Source organism: Calonectris borealis, chromosome 1 (genome assembly GCF_964195595.1).
Source record: "Calonectris borealis chromosome 1, bCalBor7.hap1.2, whole genome shotgun sequence".
NCBI classification, from domain to species: Eukaryota; Metazoa; Chordata; class Aves; order Procellariiformes; family Procellariidae; genus Calonectris; species Calonectris borealis.
The window spans coordinates 50,521,037-50,534,577 of record NC_134312.1 but is presented as its reverse complement, the minus strand read 5'-3'; the positions used below and the strand labels follow the sequence as shown (position 1 = coordinate 50,534,577).

General features: G+C 38.7%; 1 protein-coding gene across 2 annotated transcripts in view; it reads left to right on the top strand.

The window, feature by feature from the left end:
* The window catches only part of EEA1 (early endosome antigen 1), a 73,851-nt gene extending 60,571 nt beyond the window's left edge, over positions 1-13,280 (top strand). For both annotated transcript variants that reach the window (XM_075151055.1, XM_075151046.1), the window contains 8 exons: positions 146-328; positions 6,518-6,703; positions 7,150-7,281; positions 9,067-9,252; positions 9,557-9,795; positions 11,264-11,384; positions 11,719-11,817; positions 12,869-13,280. In XM_075151055.1, coding sequence (XP_075007156.1) covers positions 146-328; positions 6,518-6,703; positions 7,150-7,281; positions 9,067-9,252; positions 9,557-9,795; positions 11,264-11,384; positions 11,719-11,817; positions 12,869-12,991 — 1,269 coding nt within the window. In that variant the 3' untranslated portion in view covers positions 12,992-13,280. The remainder of the gene's footprint in view (positions 1-145; positions 329-6,517; positions 6,704-7,149; positions 7,282-9,066; positions 9,253-9,556; positions 9,796-11,263; positions 11,385-11,718; positions 11,818-12,868) is intronic.
* The last annotated feature ends 261 nt before the right edge of the window (positions 13,281-13,541 follow it).

The following is a 13,541-nucleotide window of genomic DNA, read 5'->3' as shown; positions in this document are numbered from 1 at the left end:
AACATCAGATTACTGAACTGCTATTTTCTAAGTGGAAAAAAACCTTGTCTTGCAGTAGAAATGCAGTTTATTGAAATGATTGAAATGATTAAGCTTACTTTACTGTCTGTAACTTTAATTGAAACTTCCTATGCTTATGTTTCAGGCAGAACTGGAGAATAAACTGCAACAGCAGTCTGTTTTGTCAGCACAGGAGCTTAAAGCAGAGAAAGTCAAGCTAGCAGATTTACAGAAGACCCATGAAAAACATAAGGAAAACATGGAGAAGCTGCAGCTGGACCTTTATGGGAAAGAGTCTGAGCTGCTGGCAACCAGGCAAGACCTTAAGGTACTTACAGTCATTTTAATGTCATGTGTGATTTAGTAGATCTGTTTATATCTATTTTGAAGACCAAGAAACAGTGCAAGAACTGTATAGGCAGAAAAAAGCTCTTCTACTACATACAGAATTTAGTGCTGTTCAATCCCTTCCCCTGGGACAAAGGACATCCTGAAACTAATTTAAAGCCAAGGGTATTTGCCAGTTTACCTGAAATACCCTTGCATTTGTGCAGCAGCAAAGTGAGAGATGATTTATTTTTGTATTCTTTTAAGAGTTAATTTTTCATGTTGCTTTTTCTTGTTATATATTGTAGCTTTAAACAGCATAACTAATTAGGGCAAAGTCTCTGCCAGCATGTGAGTAACCTCTATCTTCTAGATGATTTAACTAGAATTTTATTATTGTTGTCTTTTCCCATGTCCTTGCCCCTTCTGCTTCTTCCTGGCTGATTGTAGATGTTCAGTGATGTCAAACTAATAGAAACAGTAGGTTTAGGGACCTGCCTGGAATCCAAGTGTCCGAACTTAGTCCTTGAAGTTTTTGCTATTCCTAAGCTGAATTTATCTGATTTGGTATTAGGGTGTAGTGCCTTCAAAGAGGTATTGCTGGGAGTTGAGTCAGTCAGCAAAGGTGGGTTTTGTCCTTTTTTTCTGCCCCCCTCCTTCATATCAGTGCTAAGCCAATGCTCCAGTTAGTCCCAGGACATACTGTGCTGCAGAGACTGGCAAGATGTGTAGCTTTGGCACTTTTCCTTTCAGATGAATCCCACTGCAGCTTTGTCTGTGTCTTTCTGACACTGTTGTTCTAGGCTCTTCTGAAGTTTATGGAGAGAAATAGGCACTTCGGGAGGACAGATCATCTGATCTGTTTTAGATGTCAGCTTCTGTTTGCTTTGTTATGTATAAAGGGAGCCTTTGGTTACTGCTTGGATTTCATTGCTCCCTTTCACCTGTCCCAGTGGATGTCTTTCAGTCCCACCACCAAAATTGTTAAAGGTCTTGTTGTGGCTGTTTCAGATAGGCCCATGTGAGCTGTGGAGCCCTAGCCAAACTCCAGGTTCGGGGTTATTTTAAGAAAAAGAGAAAATAGCTCCTTTACATATAGGCCATTGGAGTTTTATTAATGTTATTCCTCCTCTGTAGCATTAGATTACCTGCCATGTTTCCCTGCAGGTTACAGAAGCTTTACTTTCAGTGCAGCTTGGTTGAATTGCTGTGTTAAATTGTGAAGAACTTCAGCATGATTAACAAGCAACGGTAGTTTAAACATACTCTTTCTTAGGGTTAGTTACTGTAGCACACGTACCTCTGTGACTTAAGTTCCTGCAATGCATTTAGATCAACATTTGGTAATGCAATGACCTGTAAAAGCATTGGATGTGCTCAGTAACTGGGTTTTTGGGTATAGTTTTGGTATAGTGATAGTTTAAGTATCACTTATTGCAAAAATAGCTCTGAATAAGTATTATTAAACCAGCTTGATGACCTCTAGTTCTGGCAAGTATAAAATAGGACAGTAGGAGTCCCACATGCTTTTAAACCTGAATGGGGATGGTAGCAAGAGAGAGAGAGGACATCCATGCAAAAAGGTAAAATAAGGGAATGGCAACAGGAAAACAAGATTTTCAAGACGAGCAGTTAGGTAACTTGATTTATTATGTAAGTCTCTGTGGAGCCTAGAGAGCCTGAGGAAGATTGAGGTCCTCAGTACTGAAGTGATGTACAAACTTGGAGGCTGTTTGCTTGATTTTAAAAGATTTTTAAAAACATGTATTAATTAGGATTAGTGAGGTCTGCTTGCCACCACTTTTTTCTGTAAAATGAAGAAGAGGGAAAAGGAGGGGAGCTGATCTTTAATTGCGGATGTGCTGCCACCTTGCAATGTTAACCTAAAGAAGCAGTGACAACTTGTCTTAGAAGACTGCAAAGAAAAAGCACATTCACAAAGCCTCTGTGTGATAATGTTAGTCTTGAGAGCTGAATGTCAAAATGCCACTCAAGTCAGAAGAACTTTATGGTGTAGTTTCACAGTTCAATTCAAAGTCAGTTGTCTGGGTTATGTTTTGCCTTGGGAGAGTTACTTAGTAAGAGTGGATCATTTGAGTGAGAGCTATGGATTTTGATTAAAGTTTGGAACTGAAGCTGATGAGTGGGCTGGGGTTCAGATTGGTCTTAATCTTATTAGTAGGCAGTAGTAGAAGTTTTTAAAACTTGTATGTAAGGTGAGCTTGAGTGTCTCTCAGTGCAGGATTTTTAGTAGAGATAGGAACTCCCTGCACAGCTGTGTGGAGTCAGCACCGTCTGAAGCCCAGCATTGTCCAGGAGAGGCACGGCCAGGCCGTGTCGTGAGATCCTAGCAATGCTAGGTTTTCTTTAGTTAAAAATACTACAAGGGAAAACTTAAATATTCTCACGTGGTGTAGCACCATGCTACTGGTGAGGCCAAGGCTTCAGGCGTGGGGACAGATCGTAAAAGGCCGTACAGAGTATGGGTGACATGGGTAGGGCGGTAGGTCTTGCTCCTGGGAGGGCACGGCAGGAGTTGGGCCGTACACAGAGCACCATCTGCTGGCATCTGTTCGGAACATCACCGCTGGGATCGCTGGCTCGTCTCCGGCGGGGAGACTGCGGTGCGATTGAAAAGTGAGCAAATGCTTCAGTGAAGTTTTGCAGTTGGAGGCACAGCGTTGCATGCGAGCCAGCCGCAGGGCGGGCAGCTGCTCGCTGGAGTGCCATCAGCACGGCTGCATCCTGCTGTCGCGTTCGGTTACAGAAGATCCTGGCTGTGTAGCTATAGCCAGATGCAAACTCGGAAGCTGTAAGTCTTGCAGAGGAAAAGTGAGACGTGTTGTAACAAAACTGGAAGTGAGAACGTAGTTATAATTTTACGGATACTATTTGCTGCACGTTTACTTTGGTTTAAAAATGCACCGTCTGTAACAGTAACGATACTCATACATTTTTGTCTCTGTGACTAGAAACAGAAACTGGGTAGGATTTGAGTGCTTGTAAAAGCTATAGTTTTTGATAAAAAAGAATATCTATAATAAAAAAGAATACCACTATTTTTTATATATATATACACATATATGTACAAAAATATATGTGTGTATATATGTGTGTATATATAATATATATTTTTTTTTTGAATACACACACACACAAAGTATTTAATATTTTTTTTTCGTGGAAAAGGCATTTTTTGTATAGAAGAGTTAAGAAAAACGCAGAACTGTTATTTTTGCCTTGATTTTGAGTTAGTGCAAACATACTTTGTATGAATCCTGCTCTCCTGAGCTCTGCCAAATATTCTTCAGTCTTGGCATTTGTGCTTTTTGTAGTCAGTCCTGGTTTCCTCTGTGTTCTCAAAAGAATGTTTTTTTGCCTCCAATATTGGCATCGATGTCAGTGTATCTTCAGTGGATGTTCTGGGACAATATTGATGCTGCCAAACCTCAGGTCTGTAAGTCAGGAGCCTAAGTTGCCTGCAGTCAGTCTAACCCTTCTTCTTAGGAAGTGAAGAGAGATCAGGTCAGCATCTGTGAATAATTTCGTGTCTCTCGTTGTGGACTGGGATCAGGGAGCACACAGGCTAAAATGCTCATTTGTGCACCTCACTTAGGTGGAGTGAATCCAGGTGCTGCCACCCAGCTAGGACCACTTCTGCTGTTGGCACTATAATTTGCACTGCAACAGCCCAAGCTGTAGAGAATCAGACTGTGATATCTTCTTATCTTTTTATTTATTTATTTAAACTCTATACCAGTCATCCTAGCATCTGGTTTTATTTACAAAAATAAGTACAGATTGGGGTGTCTTATTCTGTACCTTTTCCTTGCATTCAGTTTTGTCTGTCATCCTAAAGAGCAATCTCATGACTGAGGGTATCTTGTTGGGAGAACATCTATCATATTCTGGGAACAATGGCAACACTGAATGGTAATTAAATAAGATACATGGCATCAGATGTTTTGAGAGGTGATTTTATGTTAAAGATGCGAGCTCCTCAGCAGTCCAAAAGAATCGGGCTGAATTATGGTCTCAGTGGAGACTGGGCCAGGAGCAAGGATAATAACTGGAATGTTTAACCTTGTGCCAGAAGATTTCTGCTCATTTCCAAAGGGTGCTGTGAGGGACTTTTGAGCAAAGCAGAAAGAAAGGCATAAATAGATAGAAGGTTGATTTACTGTTACAATTATATTGAATGGTTTCCCAGTTAAGGTAGGTAGCCTCATTATTAATCGCAGCACAATTAAGAGGCACTTGTATATGTAAGCTATAGTATGCTAAACTGTATGCAAAATTCCAAGTCTCTTATATTACAAACTACTGAATTATAGAAATGTTTGTGCATAATACAGTGCAGAGTAGGCTGAATACTGGCTCCCCTTATAAGAACATTTACATTGTCTTAGCATAGGTATAGACACAATGAGATAACCTGTCCAGTGTGGACACTCGGGGGGAGGGGCAGGGGTTGAGAGAGAAGTGTCCTCTATGTGAGGCTTTTAATTTGGGGGTCACTACATCAAATTTCATCATCCTGTGCTAACAAATTGGATGTAACCACATTTCTTCTACTGGAAACAAATTTGAATAAAAGCTGTGGCTTCATTATGTTTCTTTCTAAAACTGCAGAGACTATTGGGTTTTCCTGTGAAGATGTTATATGATGGTGCTACGCTTCCCATCCTTTCTCATTGTTAGGAAAATACGGTACTCCACAGCCCACAGTGGAACAAAGAGGGATAATTTTGCTTTCTGAAAGACCCACCCTACTGAAAGCTTGAAATTGCAAAAGCACCTCCTATTTTGCTTAAAAAAATTTCTGAGTTAACACCTTGTGAAGTGTTAAGTAGTAAACTCTAGTAGCTCAGAAAGCAAAAAAAAAAATTTGTCTGCAAACTAATTTTAAAAGCCAGTGTGAGCTTTTTAAGAGCCACTGGGGTTTTTGAAAATGCTATTGAATCAGCAGTGTTCCATCATCGGTGTTTCAAACTAAGTCTGACTCAAAATACTTTAGACCTTACAAGGGAGGGTTAGGAGTCATCAGAAATCAATTTGGTTTTAAATCGGGAGCGGCTAAAGCATATGCATAATTAAGGGAAGTCACAGTTGTGCTTATTGTTCCTTTTAAAATCATTAACCTTCAACAAGCGGTTTAATTGGGATTTAAGTAAGAGCTTCAAAAAGAATTTAGTTTATCTTGAAAGAATTTAAATCCTTACTGGTGCACTGAAGGTAATAAACTTATTACTAATAATAAATCACGTCACATTCTGTATCTTAGCATCAAACATTTCCATAAAATACCAATATTTTGGAGGAGTGGAGGATGAGTTTGGTATTTTTCTTTCTCATTGGTTCTTTGTGAAAGAACATGCTTCTAAGTGTTCTATGCTTTAAAAAAAATAACTTCCAGAATACTAACTCAAGAAGAACCCCAAAGTTTGACTTTGCTGTGAGCAAATCAAATGAGCCTTGGGTGCAAGTTTTAGGTTGTTTCTTGGGTTTTTGTGACCTGTTGTAGAGAGATAAATCAAAGTTCTTTTACTAGGTAATGGGGAGAGTTGGAGGCAAATTAAAATATAATCTGTAGGAGATTTTGAATAGAAGTTTAAATTTTGTGTTTAAAATGCTGAGGCAGCTGAAACTGTGAAACATTTTGTCTCGATATTAGCATTTTTAGGTTGTACTTTAGGATTTTTCAAAAATTTTACAATTGCCCTAGCACTAGCTTAATTAAGTCATTGGTAAAAAATAGCATTGAATGACTTCTGAAATCTTCACAGTATAGCTTTACTGGCTCTTAAGTAACAGCTGTCTAGCGTTATAGAGTAATTGATTTATCCTGAGAATAAATAAATTTGTGTGAGCAAATTCAAGTTCATTCTCTTTTCATCAGTCACCTTTCATTGTCTGCCCTTTTGTATGTTTTCAACTTTTCTCTGTGGAAGGATGCAAGCCGGAATATGTACAGTAAGTTATTGCTGCTGGAAAAGGTACTGGAGTAGTTTGTTTTTACTTAGGGTAACCTTGTAACCTAGAAGTTTCTGTAACTATGCTTTGTCGACGTTTGAAGTTAAATGTTGCATGCTAGATAACGATTTTTCCATGTGGAAAATGTTTAAGTGACTGTTGAGTATCTGAAGCTGTTATACTGACAGATAATTTGCAGAACTCTCTTTGTAATTAGTCCACAGAAGAAAAACTTGCTCTAGCTCAAGAAGAATTAGTTTCCAGCAGAAATCGAATTGCTAGCAATAATCAGCAGATTCAGGAACTGAAGAAAGCAAAGTCTACACTGGAGCAGGATGCATCAAAGAAGGAGCAGCAGCTGGGCGAGAAGACCAAAATGTTACAGGATCTTCAGAATGACAGGGTAAATGCCTCTGTCTTTTGAAATCTTCACACAGACACATCCACCCCACGCAGGCACCCTTTATTAATTTCTGTTACATCTCTAAGCAAGGGGTATTTTGAGGGCATAGCTCTGTTGTAGTGCATAGCAATGGCAGTTTTACTGAACCTCTGGTGCGAAGACTTTTAACAGACAGTTGAAGTGAATTTGGTTCGAAATAGGCTGTTAATTTGTTCTAAGTGGCTAGACAGGTGGAAAAACATTATTAGGTTTAAATCTAAAACTGCAAACATGCTGCTAATTTTTTGCACTACGAACTGTGGATAGAGATATGTGGCAGTTGTTTCCCCTTAATTACAAAGCCTCCAAGTAGCTTTTGGGCCCTGGATGTTTTTTGTTTGGTTGTTTTTTTTATTTTGTGAACTTGGAAGAAATAACTTTCGTAGCACTTTTTATTTCTCTTCAAGATTTTGAAAGAAAAAGACTTGGCTAATGAAAAATGTAAAACAACAGAGCTCCAGGAAATAAGGAGTAGACTTGAAAAAGAAAGTGCCAAGCTGGGTGAAGAGCTTAGAGCCTGCAAGCAAGAATTTGAGAAGGTATATTGAGACAAAATGAGTCTTCGTGTGGTTGGTTATCTGATAAGAAATATGTGCCTACTCAGTAGATGCTATTTGTTATGGCTTTGCAAAGATGGTTGCTGTAAATATCAGTATTACAGGTAAGGGAACCAAAGCACAGATTTTGTTGAGGTTCCTAAGCAATGCTGACTTGATTAGTGATAATCCTGGAGTACTGGTGCCAGGTAGACCACATAACTTGTCTTAGCTTCAGGATGGGTTGTATGTCCTGGCTTTTCTTCTGTTCCACTGTAGATTCACTGTGCGTACCCTTGCTTGACTATTCTGAAGTGCAGAAAGGATGTCTAAAAGTGTCATGAATGTGAAGTTTCCCAGATATTCCAGGCACATCTGGTACTTCTTAAGGATGCATGGTAGAGTTGAAACTCCCTTGATGTGCTGTGGTTTCTTAAAATGTCTTAAAAAGTCACAGTTGGGGAAGAAACAATGTCAGGAGCCTCATAAAAGACTAACTCTCTTCCAAAATCGTAACAATCAAATGAGGTCTCTAAAGGGTAAAAGTTTGGAGGCTTTAATTAAATAATTTTTAATCTTCAGTAAAACAAATTATTTCTCGCCACGTTCTACGTATTTCATTTTTTAGTCTCTGTAGAAACAAATACTCCTAAAAGGCCGTAGTTTGTGTTTTCCATATTATACTATTAGTAGTTATATTTGCATCTGTTAAGCACACAAGGTTTAAGTTGCTGCACAAGTATAAATTAAGGTACAGTCCCTATATGCTAATAAAAAGAAAGTAATGTGATATCTTATGAGTTTCAGATGTTCTTTTGTTCTCCAGTGTTTAGAAAATGGTCTCTTATTTTTAGATAGAAGTCTGTACTTTGTTTCTGTCAAGCAATCTATGTCCAGTACTTTCTTGGATTTTGGGGAAAGGTTATTATAATTCTCATCATTCCTAAAATCTCTATTCTAAAGAAGAAAATTTATAAAGATGTGTATAAAATGTGTGCACACCAATGGCAGCTTAATATTCATCTATCAATCTCCCTGCAAGCCATCAGACTAAAACAGAAATTGTCTCCGAAAGGCTTATACTCTGTTTCCCATCTCCTACCAAGAAATGGATAAATACGCATCTGTAGGACATCCCCCTGTCCTCAGGATATGTTCTCTCCCTGTCTTTGGTTTGGTTTTAGTTTGTGACGCAAATTTTGATTCATGGAAAACTGGCAACCCCTATTAGTCTGTTAGTACCTGCATGCTCAGCTGTGTAATTTTAAGGAAAATGATTCCTATAAATTTAACTAACTATTCTACTTCAGGATTTTTAATGTTTTATTACAGAAGAACAAGTAAAACTAATATTTAAAACCAAATGTATCTTCCTACTTGCATAAAACATAGGGTAATTACTTATACATTGTCATTACGATGCCTTTATGCTCATTATTGCAACCAGAGAACAATGTGAAGTAAATTTTAGAACAGACTCTGGAAAATGACAATGGACGTATCTTTTCAAAGAATTGTAGAAAATAATCCAACAGAGCTTCCACCACTTTAGTAGAAACATACATTAAATTTATTTTAAAAATTGAATGTTGTTCATAATATAGGTATAAATTTAAAATCTTTGATCATGAAAATTATTACTTTGTGCTATAAAATCATCCTTTCTTCCAGTGATAAAACTAAAAATTATTGCTATCCTCTCCTTGGAAAGAATTACAGTAGTTTTTAATTTAAATAATTTACACTTTCAATGTTGCTACTTTAACTTTGAGCTCTGTATCCTAACAGGAGGTGGCAAATCTCAAGGATGCAAAACAGCTATTGATTCAACAGAAATTAGAGCTGCAGGGCAAAATAGATAATATGAATTCAGCTCTGGAACAGGAGAAAAAAACCCATCAAGCTGTCAAAGAGCAGCTGAAAAAGAGAGAAGAGGAACTGAAGACAGAATGTGCTGAAATTGAAGCTAAACTGGTTAGTATGTTAAAGAGTATAAGACTTGTTTTGTGAACACGCCTTTGGATTCTTTCAGGGACAGAGAGGAAGCAAAGAGTTGACTTTAGTTTCACATTACATTCGTTTTTAAATGACAAGGTCAGAAATCTTTGAGGCATTTAATGGTGCAGGAAAATTCAGTGGGATGACATCCTTGTCTAATAGAGTTTGTTGATTAAAAGTAGAGATTCTAGTACAGTAAGATTCTTTGCCTCAATTAAATGCAGGGAATAGGGAAAGAATACTTGGAAGGTTGTTTTTCATTGTTCCATTGTTTTCTTAGCACACAGAGAAAAAACAGAAAGAAGAAGAAAACCGGAAACATGAGGAAAAGGAAACCAAGCTTACCATGCAGGTCACAGCTCTGAATGAAAACCTGGCTACCATGAAGAAAGAGTGGCAAAGCAGTCAGAGGCGAGTGAGCGAGCTGGAGAAGCAGACAGATGATTTACGTGGGGACATTGCTGTCTTGGAAGCAACAGTGCAGAATAATCAGGATGAGAGAAGAGCGTTGCTGGAGAGGTAAGCTGTGGTCATGATGATGTGGAAGCATTGTTTGGGAAATGGATAGCCTCACACTGAAAACTTGTTTCAGTTGATTCAGGATTCTCTATGCATGCTTTATTTAAATCTGTGTTTGTTCATAGTGCCTGGGCTGTGGGTGCAGTTTCCAGAGTGCAACCTTCTGTCGTCCCTGTCAAAGCGCAGCAAGGGGTGTCGGGAACAAACTGTGCTCTTTGTGGGCTTTGACAAGGTGACCGTTTTGTAGAAAATCAGGCAGGCTTATCAGGACCTTACTTATCACCAAAGCCACAGCTCTGTGCTTGTGCTGAAAGGTTTATGCACATCCGTAAGAGCTTTCTAAATCCATTGGGCTCCTCTGAACTTTGAGGTGTGTAGCTTGTGGTTTCTTATCTCATCGTGCAAGGCCTGGCAGAGCGCGCTTCTCTTCTCTTACCTGAGAAGCACCTTCTCCATCACTCTGAGGCTCCCCTGCCTTGACTCAATCAGAGGAGATCCAGTAGTCATCCAGAAGCCTGGAAAGAGACTCTTTAGTGCCTCCAGTAACATAGAATTTGCTTAGGGACTTCTAGGTATGCCCACCGCTCAATATTAGGAGATTGAACGTGTAATTGGATTAAATAGGCTAAGGTTCACACAGGAGGCATTTTCTTCCTCCTGAAAACCTACAGTCTTCTTTCCTCCAGTTCTGCTATTGTCTCTACAATATATTTAAATCTTAGGTAAGCAGAGCGCCTTTCCGTCAGGCAGCAGGAGGCATGCAAGGCAGCGCGAGTTACCTGAAAGCAGTGATTACATGGGTAGAAGAAACACCTGTGAGACAGGAAACTTTCTTTGTCCTTATTTTCACCACATGTTTGGTGAAGACAGAGTGGAAAAGTTTTTTTGATACTGTCAAGCTTGCTGATTTGGTTTTTTGAGCAGTAGACCTTGGGAAAGGATGGGATCAATTCAAGTGAGATCCTCTTTCTTTGGCAATCCCTTGCCATACTGTGCTGAACTCATCCAGTAGCCGTTTATGGCTTGGCAGAAAAACACCCTTTGAAATTTGGCTTTCAACAGTTAATTGAATTTCAGCTGATGGGAAGTGGCCCTGCTAAAAGAAAAAGGTTTCTTTTCTGCTCTGTTGTCTGACCTGATCTGCTGCAGCTGGTTTGTGAGTGTCCTGTTCCACAGGGGTACTTACTGGGGCTTGCTGTTGATGGACTGCATTCTGTACTGTGCCTGGTTTTGGGAGTAACTCCAGGTATTAATAAGCCGCAGATATTTGGGAGCAATGCCAGATAATCTGAAACTGATTGTTACAACAGAACATTTTTCCAGTCAAGGCATCCAAGAACTTTTCACAGCAAGGATATTTTTGGCTGGATTTTACGAGAGTAACTTCTCAGATGTGACAACCTGCCCAAAGGAGGCAGTGTACATTGCCTTATATGCTTTGAGCTGACTATTTACTATTTTTCCTCAGGTGTATAAAAAGTGAGGGAGAAATTGAAAAGCTTCAAGCCAAACTTGTAGAAATGAAGAAAAAGCTGGACAACACTACTGCTGCAATGCAGGAACTTGGCCGAGAAAACCAGTCATTGCAGGTATAATTTGATATGAAGCAATTAAACCTGTTGATTTTCTGTGTGGGAACTTAGGAGAATTTCAAGTTTGCGTCAGATTGGTGGTGGGTTACCTTTCCAGAGTGATTAAGATGTTATGCTTGTGGTGTACGAGGGCCATATTGCTGTCTGTGGGTTCTTAAATCTGCTCTTGGATTGGAATATTTTCTCTCTGAACAAATATAAGCTCTCAGTATCATGGCAGAATTGGTGCTTTTATACTGCACTGGGCAGTGTGTACAGTGAAAACAGAGGAGATCAGTAGGAATTAGACATGTATTTAAAAAACCCCTGCTTTTTCATATCTTCTATATAGATCAAACACACCCAAGCTCTCAACAGGAAGTGGGCAGAAGACAATGAGGTACAGAATTGTATGGCCTGTGGAAAAGGCTTTTCGGTGACAGTGAGAAGGGTAGGTGTGTTTTACCGTGTGTCTGTGGGGATTTTCTTTTTCTATTGTTTTCAAACTCTTAGATGGGATACAAACTTCAGAAAATGGCCTTAATAGTGCTGTGATACTCAGGACATTTCAGAATACAGTTATTGCTTGCAGTGCCTTAAATATTAAAATTAAAGCTTGTGGAGCTTACTTTATTCATGATTCTTTTGCCATTTTAACAGCATCAGTTTATGAACAGTGTTAAAAAAGCTCAGTCCCCTAAGTAAGCAAGCAAAATGACACTGTTGTAAGGGTATTTACAGTAAGCTTATTTATAACTAATCTGAACTGGATTTACAGGCATAAAAGAAATGTAAATTTGTTGAAATTAGATATATGAGAAAATACGAGGCATCAACATGATCTGGTGCTTTGTGACTATATATTTCTAAACGCTAAATAGACATGGAACAGAAGAAACAACTGTTTTAGGTCTGTAGTCAGACCTTCTTTGTAAAAACAGCTAAGGTGTCAGCATCCCTCAGTTGGCAGGGTCTGCCCTTTGTCCAGAGATGACCATCCCTCCAGTGAGTGCTGGGCAATCAAGTAGATGAGGGATATTCACAAGGATCATTTTGCAGTGCTTCCTGACTTGGTCTTAGGTGGCTCTCCCTGTCCTGCATTATTTCAGTGATGTTCTTTGGGTAGTCTTTGAACAAAGGCTGCTGGATCCTTTGATTCAAGGATACTTCTCAATGTGAAAGCAGGTAGTTACATGTAAGAAGAATGTGTTTTATGTGACCAGAACAAGTTCAAGAGGAGAAATTCGAGAGGATGAACCTCAACCAGTTCATTTCCAAAACTGGTATAGTCTCCTGACTCAGTGAAATGCTTGTGAATATTTTACTCCTATACCCTTTAGAAGGGATTTACTCCTATGCTCTTCTGCGTGCTATGTAACTACTATTTGAAAATTCAAACTAACTTCTGAAACGTGAGAGTTGACTTGACATGATAGTGATCTCTGTTAGTGGTCAATGCCCTCTCATTGATATTCAGCATGTATGTTTCTTCTCTTTCACAGCATCACTGTAGACAGTGTGGAAATATCTTTTGTGCCGAGTGCTCAGCAAAGAATGCCTTAACTCCTTCTTCTAAGAAGCCTGTCCGAGTCTGTGATACTTGCTTTAATGACTTGCAAGGATAACTGGCTATTGTGAGTGACAAAGAAATGTTACACTAAAATTTATAATTTCTGTTGATGCACTTCGTTCAGCACTCAGACTACTATTCAGTTTGGACAATGATTGTAACACTTGGCAAAATTTAGTATATTTTAAAATGTTTATTGATACCAAGTAAAACTATTGTATTTTTTGTGAGACATGGGCTCAGATCATCCATAGCTTATTGCCATTTATCCTGGAAAGAGCTTCTATGTCTAGATTAGAAATACTCAGTTATTTGTAAATAAAGTTTAAACAGAGGAGTAACAATGTATTTTTTTATCTTTTATTTTTTTGTTCAAGAGAAACAGCGTTTATGTGATATTGCAGTTTATTCTTGTTTCCTTCAAAGAAAAAGGAAGATGCAAAAACTTGTGAGGATTTTATGTATCAAATGTTGCTGTAAAAGCGTAACTAATTGTTGCATTTGATTGCGTATCTGATGTTCTTTATAACCCCTTGTGATTTTGTTTTCTTTCTATCTCTCTGGTTCTTGGACTTCTCTCTCTAAAGTTTGAACTCCACAGTGAT